General features: G+C 43.4%; 1 protein-coding gene across 3 annotated transcripts in view; it reads right to left on the bottom strand.

Annotated features, from left to right (window-relative positions):
* The window catches only part of USP22 (ubiquitin specific peptidase 22), a 110,832-nt gene extending 97,081 nt beyond the window's left edge, over nucleotides 1-13,751 (bottom strand). Inside the window, exon 1 of one of the 3 annotated variants that reach the window (XM_040593596.1) lies at nucleotides 13,524-13,751. In XM_040593596.1, coding sequence (XP_040449530.1) covers nucleotides 13,524-13,649 — 126 coding nt within the window. In that variant the 5' untranslated portion in view covers nucleotides 13,650-13,751. The remainder of the gene's footprint in view (nucleotides 1-13,523) is intronic. The other 2 variants (XM_040593595.1, XM_040593593.1) reach the window with 2 other exon arrangements.
* Between the last annotated feature and the right edge of the window lie 477 nt (nucleotides 13,752-14,228).

The following is a 14,228-nucleotide window of genomic DNA, read 5'->3' as shown; positions in this document are numbered from 1 at the left end:
CATAGCTGTAAGTAGATATAACATAGCACCAAATTCAAATATGACAGCATGAGAGAGAATTAAAAGCATAATACGTGTTGAGAATTTTGTAAGCAAGTGATTACAATTTATCTACTATCTTACTAGGAAATTGGCTCCAATTCCCTGAGATTAGAAAGTTCTCCAAGTAAAAAGGTAGCAAAAATGTTGTCTAGCGAAGAGGAGTAAACACTGAGTTGAGGCAGATCCTGTAACTGAAGTCAGTTTGGAAATACCTACTTTGTAAAGAAATCAGAGAAGTGCACCTAAAGCTTTTTAATACTGGCTTGTAATGATGAAATTAATGTTGTATAGGCTGGGAAGACCAACCTCCATCCAAGGGGCATAGTTCAGTGTTAAATGTCCACACACCTGACTCCAGTCTTCTGGGGCAGAGAGCACTTAAGGTCCACGGGACTGCTCTGAAATACTCACTAATTCATACTTACTATTCATACAGATCACACTTACTGCTGCTATCTATGGTTGACCACTCAGGCAAACAAAAAACAAACCAAATCAACCCTAACAGAAACACATTACCCCCCAACTTCCACAAAACTACAAGGGAGCTAAAGCACAAAGTTTTGTTTTTAAATCCCCCAGAGTAGCTTGTAAATTATTTCTCACCATGCTTTCCTAGTACTTTATTACTTCAGGCAAGCACATCTTTCACGGTAGACATAGCCTTATAACACTGCTCTTTGCTAACAAAAACAAAAATGATGACTGAAATCTACGTAACGTCCTACAGGATCACAAAACTACCAGCATTCTGTCTTCAAGAGCAGAGAGAGGTATTATTTAGGTTGGAATATGATAACCACTGCTTTCTGCAGTCCGTTTTCCTAGTTCACTCCTCCAGCACAGATAACCTTTGGAGCAAGGAAGCTACAAGGCACATCCTTCCTTGCCTGCTCCCACTAGTATCCATAGAGTTCTGGAGGTTGACAAGGGTCTCAAAGTAAATTTTTCCTCTGAGGAGATGGTATTATTATTATTATTATATTACCATGTTGAGTTTATTAGCTTATTTAAATCAAGACACTTGAAATATCTGACCAAAATGGGCTTATGGCCTCAGCTGGTGGGTTTTTCTCTTCCAGCTACAGTTCAGCATGTTGGTTTGTAATAACTATCTGTGCAGCAAATGCCACCAGAGTAAAATCCAGGCTTGACAGCTATTTTGGGCTCCTGGATTAGAAGTGTTAGCTGCATTAATGGGGCAATGAGAACAAAGTCTTCTGCAGCGAGAGCACGATGAAACACCAGGTGAATTGGTGTATTAGCTCCTCTAGAAAACAACTCCTGTTCAAGCAGCCCTCAGGTAATACAATTCTTCAAGAAGTTTCACCCATTTACTCTACTCCTCTCCACAAGACAGAAATTTTCAATGTATGGTTTTTATGAGGTGCATCATCTGCAGATGAGGCTATTCTGTTGCTTGAAGGTAACTCCTAAGTTTGCTCTTGAACACAAAGAAGGCCAAAGGGGGGAGGTGGGCCAGCAGGTCTACCTGAACATAATGCAGTAATACCAACAGATTGCACTGCATTCTAAGAAATAAATGTCTTTCAGTAAAACTATAAAGTCAGATCACCAAATGAAGGTATTAAAGCTTCTGGTATCTTTCATTCTGAACATGTTTACAGTTGTCATTCTAAAGCAGCAAAATGAAAGAGTTTGGGATTCTTGTCTGGCTATCTTACAGATAACAGCATTTTTCAATAGTCAGGAAAAAAAAAACCCAGGACAACACACCAGGAAACACCACACTTGCTCAACGTTAAGATTATTGGGTTTTTTCAATTTGATTATCCATACAAACTACAATTTACAGTACAAAACAGATACAGTACGGAAGCAGAAAACTAGGAAAAAGGAGATGCTAACACATTCAAAATGTTTCAAAAGCTGAACTCTGTACTAGACATCTCAAAAAAGGACCCCCAGCCCAGTCCTTCCCATAGCTGCACCAGTGCCAGAGGAACAGGGGACCAGCACCACCACCTGCCTGAGGACACCCTGATGGGGCTGCAGAGCTAGCACCTCTGCACCCCAGGAAGCACGTCAGGGTTTCACGGGAGTGCTGCTCTTCTCCGGCTGTCTCCATCTGGCACACCAGTCCCACAGGGCTACAGCCAGCTGGCACAGCTCAGAACAGCCTTGGGGCTGCTCTAGACTACACAAGGGAGTAGGCCAGAGGAAAACCAGCACCATAAAGAGCTAATTTACAATCCCATTATCCCATCATCCTCAACTGTATGCAGCATGAGCATGACCTAGGCACATGCCCTGTGACCAGGTGCTTTAAACGACCAAAAAAAAAAGTTACATCATCTTAACAATGAGTTTGATTATAAAAGACATATAAGACCTTTACTTAGAGACAGGCCTTTTTAAAGAGGGAAACAAGTGGCTCATAACTTGATTATCTAGAAAAACACTATTAATTTCATTAAATTAAATGTAATATGAAAGTGGATTTTCTGTAATAGCTGATCACAGATTACAGGCATTCTACACTCCCTGGTTCATTTATTTTTCACAAGGAAACTGGAGTAGAAGCAAATTATTTGCATACAGGAATAAGTCCTAATGACTGCAAACGTAAGACAAGTTTCACATATCAGGCTCAGCACAGACCAGGACATCTGTGAAAGCCTGGCATGCTCATAACAGCAGGCACAATCACGCTGTTTTATAATATAATAATAAAAGAGGTTACTTCATGGAACCCTATTAGCTACACTTTACAGAAGAAGCCATTAGTATGTGGAGAACATTCAAACACAGTCAATCCATCAGTGGCGAAGTCCAGAGGAAAGCAGCGGTTGTTACTTAAACTCCCTGTGCAGCCTCCATGCATCACTACTCAGGTCCTCTCCCACCACCCCAGCACTCCTCCCCTCAAGCTACCAATGCTACAGCTGTTGGTTCAACCCTATTCAGGCAAAATATTATTAAGAGGAGAAAAAAACCCCAACTTTTTCATCTTTATCTGTTCTTTCTGGTTAACAGCACAATCGCATCAACACAATACAGCAAACAGTATGGCAGGAAGAGTGTGCAGCCAAGAGCTGGCAATTCCTTGGACTGTTAGGGAAAGACACACATACACCCAAGAGCTAAAGAGCCGGATTTCAGGTTCCCCACTCACCAGTCTTCGGTGATACTGCACAGAAAGACCCAAATTTCACATCTCTTGCTTTTCTCTAGTAAATCAAATGTTGCCCTGTCCTGTACCTGAATAGCATTTTTCTCATTCAAATCATCTGCCAATTCCATCACGTACTTGTGTCTCACTAATACCCACATATATAACTAGTTTCTAAATTTTAATTCAAGCTTTTAAAATCTGTCAGATTTGCTAACTCATCACTTTCTTCTTGATGCCATTTTCTTGCATTCTTTTACCACTGCTTAAAACAACTTGTCTGCAAAACAGTTTCAACTTACAGGCACAATATGCTTACAGAATTAAATTGCTTGCTTTATAAAGAACTGCTATAATAAAGTAATTCTTAAGGCTACCACTAGACTTCTGGTTTTTTGCAGTCAAGACTTCTGCAATATACAGCCGAAGACAGACAACCTGTCCCCCCCCCTCCTACTGCCTGAAATCTTTCAGTAAGAGCCTGACTACTTGCATTCCAGTGATGAGATGTCCCTGTGATCTCAGACATACCAGGATCTTTCCCCTCGTGTCCTTTTCGTAGAATACTTAACTGCATGGATGAACAAAAGACTTACTTAGCGTCATAAAGCAATTTCTCTAATGCTCCATGTATATTTTTCACACTTGGCACTATTTCACAAATATACAGTGATATACTTCATATAATTATGAATGTTGGTACCACACCGTTGCACTTTGTTTAGTAATTGAAGGGGCCTAAAACAAGTGGTTGAGAACAACTCAGTATACACAAGTATGAATCAATTCCAGTACCTGAATCAATGCAGAAAAATTACAAAGAGATGCAGAAAAGAAATCAGACTTATTGTAGCAACTCTAGAACTTACACATCAAGTTACAAACAGCAGAATTACTATGTGACAAGGAAACACATCACTAAGAGTAGCAAGATAAAATTATGCTGGACAAAGCGTGAGATCAGTTTCCTTAAGGAACAGCCTCATAATGACAGAAGAGAGCCTTGTTCCTCTTTATGCATGTAACTAGAGTAACTCTTGAAACCATTTTCACTGCTTGCCTCATCCTGTTCTCTACATCACTGTTAGAAGCATCCCACAACCAAACCCACAAAATGTACTCGCGAATGACCAAAGAACTGAGCATTCATCATTCAAATAAACATATCCAGTAACAAGTTTTTTGAGGGGAATGCTTGCTAAGACAGCATGACAGAAGTCAGCAGTGTCCAGAAAACAAGATTATACGAGAATTTTACCCTGGCCACTAGCTGACAAGCAGGACAGTGATCAAGTTTAAGAACAATACTGGGCAGTAATATGAAGATAACAAAGCACAGCAAAGAAAAACATAAAACCTCAAGACAAATTTTGCATTTGTCACTGGAGGGCACAGGGTCACAAAACCTCACCCAACATAAATGAGGTACTGAGATCAGTCAGCTATCGCAGCTGTCTTCTCTTATGAAGTTGTCGCACATCTGCTGCACAATAAATCTTACCTTTATTTACCAAGTATATTCTAAAGAAGGTCCCTTAAAATCTGACTTGCATGCAGTAACAAGTCAATGCACAGACAGAAGCACAAGTTATAATGGGGCAATCTTTTTGAAATAACATCAGGTGGTTCAAAGACACAAGGAGAGAAAGATTCACCTTTTTTAAAAAAAGAACATAAATTGGGGGAGGATGGCACAGACACAGACAGACACAAAAATAAAGGTTATAAGCTGCTGTTTCCTCTCCTTGTGCTAACACACACTGAAGTAATAGAATTCAAGTCTGTACTTTACGCAAAACAAAAGTCCTTTAAAAAAAGAAGCAAAACATATATCTAAAAGCCTGGGCAGTCAATTCAGTAACATGACTCCATCCTATTTTTAAAAAAAGGCTACCTGGATGCATGAACTTCTGAGTGACAAGCGAGGCAATCACCACAAATGCAACTCTGTGCCACATCAGTGTCTGATACTCTGTCATCCCCATCACTTAACTATATTCAAATACTGCAGGGCCTTCCATGTGTTTAGGCAAAAATAAAGTTACTACTAATTTGGTAACTTTTACTCTTTCGATTTATACGTACTACTTCTTAAATTGTTAAGACACACACACACACACACATATATATATATATATATGGATGAAAACTTGGTTTAATATACTAGGGCAAAAGCTGCAACACAACTCCAGATTAAGATGCTAATGAAAATGAAAGGAAATTCTAATAATCTCTTAACTGAAATGTAGATTAATCATCTCTTCAATTAAATTCTACACAAATATAACTTTGTAAGTTCAGTGAGTTGTATTTTTACATCTTACATATATGTGCAGAAGAGCTCAGCTGTGTGTGCAAACCACACGTCACAATGCAAAACCAGTATGGTGTAGGAACAAGACCATGTAAGTATAGTTAAACCAAGTTTTCTTTTCAGACTTAGTACTAAGGCAGTGTCATATTTAGTGAGCTGCTTCTCACTACTACTTTTAATATGAGGATATTTAATATGTTTGACATGTTTAGTGTCAGAATTTGTTACAGAACATGAGAACTCGCACCAACCCCAACATTTATGCTAAAAAGACACTACTTTTTCTTTCAAGTGTGTTGAAAACAACTTTTGTTACCATGGTCATTATTTTTCCTTGAGTTTCACCTTATCTAATGCCCAGATTTTTTTTTCAATGACAAATTTAGTATACTGTAGACCTCCACAGAAATATTTCCCAGGGATATGCTGACATCACCACTTATACTATGCAAAAGGTAGACAAGAGCAGCCATGCTAATTTCAAGCTCCATTAAGCACAGGAAAAGAAGAATCAGAAGGGAGGAAAAAAAGTTCTGTTTACCAACTTGGAAAAGCAGAGAGAAACAAAAACATAAAAGAGTTTTAAAGTAGTATTACATATAACTGAGAGGGTTTCCTTATTTAACAAACACACACCTTCAGTAACCTTCTACTTAAGTAGAGAACTGAAAGAGAGAGAGTATTTGCTGTATTGAGCACACAAAAGAACTTGACAAGATAGAGTGCTTGCTGCTAATCAGTTACCGACAGATAAAGTGAAGCTCAGGTTACTTTGAGTCAACTGGTGTCTGGTAACAGTTCACTTTAGTGATCATCAAATAGGTCTTGAAACAGATAGAATTATTCTTTTTCTTAAATGAGAGAGATCAACACGGCGGAAGCTGTCCTAGCACCAAAGTAAACCACAGATCCTACTGGAGCTGCCGTGCCAGTTGCATCACTGTGGTACCTCTGCTTGGAGAAAACGTGCTTTGAACCAAACAGAACACAGGTTAATTTTGCAGTGAGTAACTCTTTACAACATTGATTATATTACTAGCTAATGCAGCAAAGTTCTTACCTTGAATTAAGCAGAGTGTACATAAAAGACTGCCAAATCAATATGTAAAAGAATACAACTACAAAGACAGAGCTTCCATCCAGTCAGAACAGATCTATCAGCTTCTAGAACTGCTTCTGCTAAGAAAAGGTTCCCAATTCAGGCCTCTCAGATAACATATGGCTCTCCCTACGCTCCAGCACTGCTTGCTGACAACACAGTCCCAGATAACATAATAAACTGTAATGTCATTATAGCATTTCACTTAGTTCCATTGTCCACAGGTAACAAGAGACTGGAGATAGCTGCTCTGGGCAGCTCTTTCTGTCCAAGTCTAGAAAGGCTTTAACAGTGATGGCTCTTTGCATGACCACAAAAAAAAAAATTACTCTTTAAAAATACAGTTCTAGTAAATCCAGCAAGATGCATATGGGTCACCTTCAGATAGCCTTTCTTGTGATGCCACTATAATCAATACATAAGCAAGAGTATATACGTGTCCCCTCACTTTAGATGCTGCCATGTACTACAGACTTTATAAATACTTGGAGAACCATGGGAACACAAGTATTAAAAAACCCAAACCCAACATTTTCAAGTAGCTATCAGTCAAATGAAATGGAAAGGTATGGCTAATAAAAAAAACCACCCTACATCTTCCAGGAAGAAGACATCAGGAAACCATAGTCCCACGTCAAAATAAACATGGACAGGAAAAACTACGAGTGCTAGGTTGAACATGAGAAACACAAGCTTTTGAACAGTTAATCTTTCTTTGGTTTAAAAGAAATCAGCCACCATGGCCACCATTGGGAATCAAACCAAGAGTTGCAATGGCACTTGCTACAAAGCAGGATCCCCAGAGTACATCCCAAGGGAAAAGATATTTTTTTCTGCTCAGACTCAACTAGCAGTAAGTTGGGAGAAGGGGAGTCAGCAATTCACAAGCAGGCAACTTCCACTATCAGTCAGCAGCATTTACCTGTTAATTTGTTACTCCAGTTACTAAGACAGAAAATCCTCAAATGAAAGAAGGAGAGTAGAAGGTTTGAAACTGATTTGCAGCTCCGGTTTCATGTTAACGCTACAGATTAAGGCCTGAAACAAAAATGCGGCTATCAGCTAACCTTTGTTTGGGGTTTAAAGCTTTGATGGCTTAAAGTAAAGCTCAACAGATAGTCCAACAAATCAAACAAAGCCATTCCACTCTGCTCACCTTCACACTACTAGCTGTCATCCCAGTTCAAAAGCTTTCACCATTTTCAGTATCGAGCAAGTAAGATCACTGATTGCAGACAAAATTAAAAAAAGATGCTATAACTGCTCCCAACAAACAGCCTGGCTATGAGCAAACCTTGACTGCTGATAAGACTACAGAAAGGAAAAAAAAAAAAGAAAAAAAAAAAAAAAAAAAGAGATGCCTTCTTGTCCAGTGTAACTCTTATTTTTTTCCTTTGCCAGCTTGCGCAGCTCCATCTTCCTTCTCTGCAACATGGAACAAATAAAAGCATGGGGAAAACTGCATTTATTGTGCAGTTATTAAAAAAAACAGGGAAGAAAATGGTTCCAACAAACTACTATTCATCAGTTAGCTTCAGTTACAGGAATCTGTGTAACCTTTAAATCAATACTGCAAGTGTTGACCTGAGACGGAGAGAGAAGCGCTAGGCAAGTCCTGATGGTTCAGATCCCACAACTCAAGAATTGCTATTCACCACCTCAGAGTTCACGGTGCAGAACTAATTCCTAACATTTGGCCCAGAAACCAACCATTTATTTAAAAAAGAACGGTAGAGGATACAAAACAGGGATTAACACCACTAGAAAGAGTAAGTTCTTGTATTACATTCTTCTTCAGCACCAGAGACATAAGTTCAGCGGAGCACTGTCAGTCTGGCTTGTCCCACATATGCACAGCTCTGCTGCAGGAGCTAAAATCTCCTGTCTGGGTATCTCTCACCCCAAAGATCGTGTCTTCAGACCAAAAGGAAAGAGAACATTACCTTCAGCAGGTCTAAGGACCTTTTTACCCCTTAGAGGTTAAGAACTAAGGAAGATTGTTCAGGTATGAAACTGAACAATGAAGCTTGCAGTCGATTTTGACACTTCTTACAGGCTCTCAGGGAGAAGGTAGTCCCCACAACACATAGCAAAGAACATCCTTCCTGAGTGAATCGGACAGTTCACACAGGCAGCCAAAGCAAAGTATGCAGCTGAAAAGACAGACAGGCTTCTTGAATCCTGGACTCCCCTTCCAAACTCTCCACAGGATTTCTAATCCAGAAGTTTTGTGCATATGTTAAAAACGGTAAAGAAAAGCTAAGATTTCCTTATTAATTTAAGCAATCAAAACAGCAAGCCTGAGAAGGCGGCACAGCCTGGTAAGGTTCCTTGTCCATCTGTTATGGTACAAAGCAAATCGCCTAAGCAACACTTCCCTGTTCCTGGACAGGTATACGGGGCAAGGCTGTAAGGGAGAAAGCAAGTGAGCAAGCATGCCTCAACAGGCAGGAGATGAAAAGTTCCACCATTAGCTTACCCTGTGACTGCAAGGTCATTCTAGCAAGAACTTAAAATGTTGATTTAGACTGCGAACCACAATACTTGCTACCGAAAACATAACATGGCATTTATTTGCCAAGACATTATTAAGCTTTTTCTACTTTGAAAGTTAGGAAATGAACCAAAGAAATTTCTGTTCTGAGTACCTATGAATCAGTTATCTGTTAAGTATCGTAAGGAACGAAGGACTGAAGTCACAAGTACATGGGGAGACGGATACCTGAAGAAAGGTCATCACCTATAAAAGAAAATGTTTCTTCATATCTGAAAGCATCATGAAGGGTCCATGTAAAGAGAAAATAATGGAGAAACAACAGAAGCTCTCAAACAGGAAGAAATATGCTAGAATGCACCCGCTGTCAATGAGAGCGTATAACCCCTGACAGGCAATTATTCTTTGATCTATTGGCAAAAGCACAGAACAAACATTCTGAAATTCCAGATAGGACCCTGTACATATCACGACTCTGGTCACAATAGCGGTTTACTTTTATCATTCAGAGCCTTTTCAGAGCAATGACAGTAAGAACCATCCAGAACAAGACAGACAGTTTTTCTCCAAGGTGTGTAGTCTAGCAAGACAGAATTTAATTGTAAATTTAGCTTCCCTTCAAGCACTGAAACCATTACTTACCAACGCCTGGACACAATGATGCATCTACATGTCTAATTGCTCACTGACAGGGACCAAAACCTACATTCAGCACTGCAAAACAGATGTTTCTCATCTGTAATTCTAAAGGAATAAGCAAATCATTTGAGGTGTGAACCTACAGAAAAATGGAAAAAGCTAACATGAAGGGATGGCTTAAGTCTTCTTAGCATCCTTTGTCTGTTCCATAATTCCTGGAAGGGGGGGGGGAGGGTACTGGTGTTAAATGTAAGGACCTCTCATACAGTGTTACTTAGTTGAAGTGTGAGGTAATTTCCACATCAAAATATTCAACGTAAAGTCCATGACCTACAGAAACACAGGCTTTACCGTCAGCTTATTAAACAGATTCTATCACAAATTAAAAATCAAAAGTTACAGGTCAAACCCCTAAAGCCAAGACAGTCAATCCTAATTTTGTGCCACTTGACATACAACTTGAGCCCTGAAATCTTGTTCCAACTTTTAATCACAACTATTACAATTTCAAGAGTCATTCTTTGAATTTCTTCCTCGTCCCCTTTTCTCGTTCCACTCCTCAGCATGACAAGACAGGTTTTGCCTTTGCTTAGGCTTCACCATCAGCAACACATTTACACCATGGCAAAGCCTCTGCCTAGAACAGCACGTATTATGACTGCTGCACTTTACTACTCTGGCCAAGATGCAGTGAGCAGAGGCAAGCTACAGCCTCACTCCTCCATGTAGATACGACGATGCAGCATGACGACACCTCAAATCCCAGCACAGACAACGCTTCGGAAGTGAACACACTCCTAAAACCTTCACCAGAGTACCAGTATCTACAAAGATGTACACATAATTACCTCTCGCTTCTGACTAAGAATTTAAATGCACATTCAGGAGGTAGCCTTCCAACGATAAACTGTGCTTTACAGCTATGCTATTCGCAACACTGGCTGTAAAGCATACTGAGCTGAGCACTGAAGCTCATAAAAGCTTATTCGCAGAAAAGGTAGGTATTAAAAATGAATAGCAAACAGCGTTAAAATGGTCTTCCAAAGCATAACGCAGTAGGCAGTGGAAGTGAAGTGGGAGGAACGGACACTTTCTGCCCCCTGCAGTTGCCATTGCTAGCTGGATTTTTAAGACAGCCTTAGGAGGGATAGTATGCTACCATTCTAGAAACCTAACAATTTACATCTGCCTATCACCAGACAGCCAAGACATCTTTTACAGCTAGGTTAATCTAACAGTTACATTGACCAATGCTTCCCATTAACGATCAACTACACATGTCAAATGTTTTTCACGATAAACAAATTATGTGCATGTCCTTGATTTTGCAACAAAAAGGACTATCACCTTTTACCAAACCTCTAATTTGACCTCATTGTTTTGATTAGGATTAAGAACAAGAATCCTCACCACCAAATCGGTACTTTAAAGCTGTCAGAACTATGCTCCTAAAATATATATATAAACACATACATAATATATGTATATATAAAATATTAAAGGACAAAAGACTGTTTTCTAGTTATTAGACTATAAACATGCCTCCAAACAGAAAATACCATTTATCAAATTTTACATGTAAATGAGTAAGGCATACATACAGACAGCATTTCAGTAAAGAAAAATTCCATGGAAGATCTCATGCCCATATGCAGGAGAGGTAAGTACCATAACTGTTGCTTATATACTTTCTTCAATCTTTGTGAATATAGACTGGGATTTGAACCCCAAATTCAGATAGCCAAAATGTTTCCCTATACATGATCATGTACTCCCACATATTTCAGGTTGGCTGAATTCAGGAATCCAACTATTTTCAGACTGGTAACCTGCTTGAAAAGAAAAAAGCGGGGTGGGGGGTAGAAAGCATTTTTAGGATGTATTTGAGAAACTGGTGTTTTCCATGAGATGATAGATAATTTTGAAACAATGCTGTTCTGCTTTAAGAGCCTGCCCGTGCAGAGAGGAAGTGAGAACAGATTGATTACAATGGGATATTATTTATTTCCAGCTGTTTTTTCAAGCAATGATGAACACATCACTACCATTAGATTCCAGAAGAAAAAACCCTAACTGTTGCAGCATACAAATGGTATGCAGGTTACAAAGGATGTTCCAGATTAAAAAAAGTAGAAATTGTGCTAATGAAATCTTATTTTCATTCTTCCACATAACATTTGATTTATATTCGTCTGAGACACCTTCTCACTTGTCATTTTTTTCTTCCACAGCATACGTGTAATTTTTTTCCTCCATTTAAGCTACAAGTACCATGTATCATGTATCAATTTGTATCTTGACACACTAAAGGCTAAATAAACACAGAGTTTGACTAATATACTTCACAATGTTGGCTTGTAGGGGATTATAAATACTAAAACCAAGTCTGACTGTATTTTGCAGGGCTATCAGGTTAACTAAATACATTTGAAACTCTTTTCTTCTCAGATCCCATTTTTTTCCTCCAAGAAAAAACTGGATTATCCTGAGAACACAAATGAAATACGGAAAAACGGTCAGCCACCTCATCCCTGAAGTACATCTCTCATACTCTAGGTCTAATTATGAATAATAAACTGAGCAGCTTAATGCAAAGCAACTGGGCTGAGAAAGTTTTCAATGGGCTGCTTCAACACAAACACAACCCGTGCTGTCCCAAAAACCAAGTTTTGCTGTCGCACTCCCCTCCTCAGTCATGAAGTGATGACTGATAAAAATCTGCCAAGTCACTTTGAAGCGAAAACGAGTAATTAGTTGTACAGTTGAGAGAGAAACACGCATGTGGACAGGGATGTCAAGGGATGTCATTTGAGAAGATGGGGGGGGGGGAAGTGCTCTGCCCCTCGCATTATGCCTCAGGAACAGGGATTTCTGCCTCAGGAACAGGGATTTCTCCTGGGTTCGCCTGCACAGGGCATGCCCCCAGCACCAGCGCACCCCTTCCCTGTGCTCCAGGCTGAGTCAGTTCCTCCCCCCGCCCCCCCCAATGCAGCAGGAATTCCCTTTTCCAAGTGGATTATCACGATGAGCAGTTTGTTTGTTGTTTGGTTTTTTTTAAAGGGGGGGACACAATAACATTTAAAAAAAAAAAAAAAAAAAAAGAAAAATTAAGCAAACCATCCCCCTCACTTGCCTCAGCCACCGTGATCCCCCCCGCCCCGGGCCGCCTCGCCGCAGCCCCCCGGCTCGGGCGCGCCCCCCCGCCGCGCCCCGGCGGCACAAAGCTCCGCCGCAGGCCGGACGTGCCCGTTGCCCCGGGCCTCCCCTCCCCTCCCCCCCCCCCCCCCAGTATTCCGGGAAGCCCTCGCTGCCTCCCGCACCTCCGGGAGGAGGCGGCGGCGCTGCGGAACAGCCCCGCTGCGGAAAGCCGGCCCCGCCGCCGGGGCAGGTGGCACAGAGGGAGGCCCCGGGGCGGGGGGGGTGGGCTGGCTGTCCCCCTCCATCCCGGCGCCGTACCGCCCCCCCGCACACCCACACACCCCGCCACCCCCCCGGAGGCCGGAGACACCGAGCGCTTCCTCCTCCCTCCCCTGCCCCCACGGCCGCGTGCCGGAGCCCGGGCCCCAGCCGCTGCCGGCGGGGCGGGGACGGGGCTGGGGCCGGGAGGGTCGGGCCCACCTGCCCCGCGGGGAGGTGGGCAGGGCGGGCGGGGGGCCCGTCCCCTCCCCGCAGCCACGGGCAGGCCGAGGCGGCGGAGTGCGTGTGAGCGGCGGAGGGAGGGCGGAGGGAGGGGAAGGGACGGGAGCGCGTGTGGGGAAGGGACGGGAGGGGAAGGGGGGTGGATGCGGGCCGCCCCCGGTACCTTGCGCTTCCTGGTCTCGGCCGAGCCGCTCCACACGAAGCACTGGTAAATCGCCCGCAGGTTCTGCTTCCAGTTCTCCACCTTGAAGCCGGTCACATGGCAGCACCCGGCCGCCGGCGGACTCATGTCAGACCCCCCCACATCAATCCGCCCGCAGACGGGCCGGGCCGGCGGGCAGCGAGCCGGCCCCTTCCCCCCCCTCCGCAGCAACCGCACGGACACGGCCGCGGGCACGGGCCGGGGCGGCCGCGCGCCCGCCCGCGCGCCCACCCCCCGCCCCCCCCGCCGCGCGCCCGCCCTCCGGGGCTCCGGCCCCTCACGCCGCCGCCTGCCGCGCGGCCTCCGCCGCCCCCGCGGGCTGCTGTGGGGGCGCGGGCAGCGGCTGGCACATAGAGCCGGGGCTCCGCGCCGCCACGGCCCCCCCGGCTCCGAACAAAGCGCGGCGGCGGCGGGCGGGCAGCGCGCACTCCCTCTCGCCCCGCCCCTCTCCCTCACACACAAAGATGGGGCTCTCTGAGGCGAGGAGGAGGAGGAGGCGGCGGCTGTAGCGGCCGCTGCCGCCCCCGGAGTGGCCGCCGCTCCCTTCTACCTCATAGAGGCCGCTGTGGAAGCGGCGGGCGGAGGGGAAGGGGAGGGGGGGCGCTGGCGGCGGCGACCCTGGCCGCGGTGTGAGCGAGCGTGTGTGGGGAAGGGGGCGAGTCTCCG

Source organism: Falco naumanni, chromosome 4 (genome assembly GCF_017639655.2).
Source record: "Falco naumanni isolate bFalNau1 chromosome 4, bFalNau1.pat, whole genome shotgun sequence".
NCBI classification, from domain to species: Eukaryota; Metazoa; Chordata; class Aves; order Falconiformes; family Falconidae; genus Falco; species Falco naumanni.
Note: the sequence above shows the minus strand (reverse complement) of the source record. Positions and strands in the feature narration are given on the sequence as shown.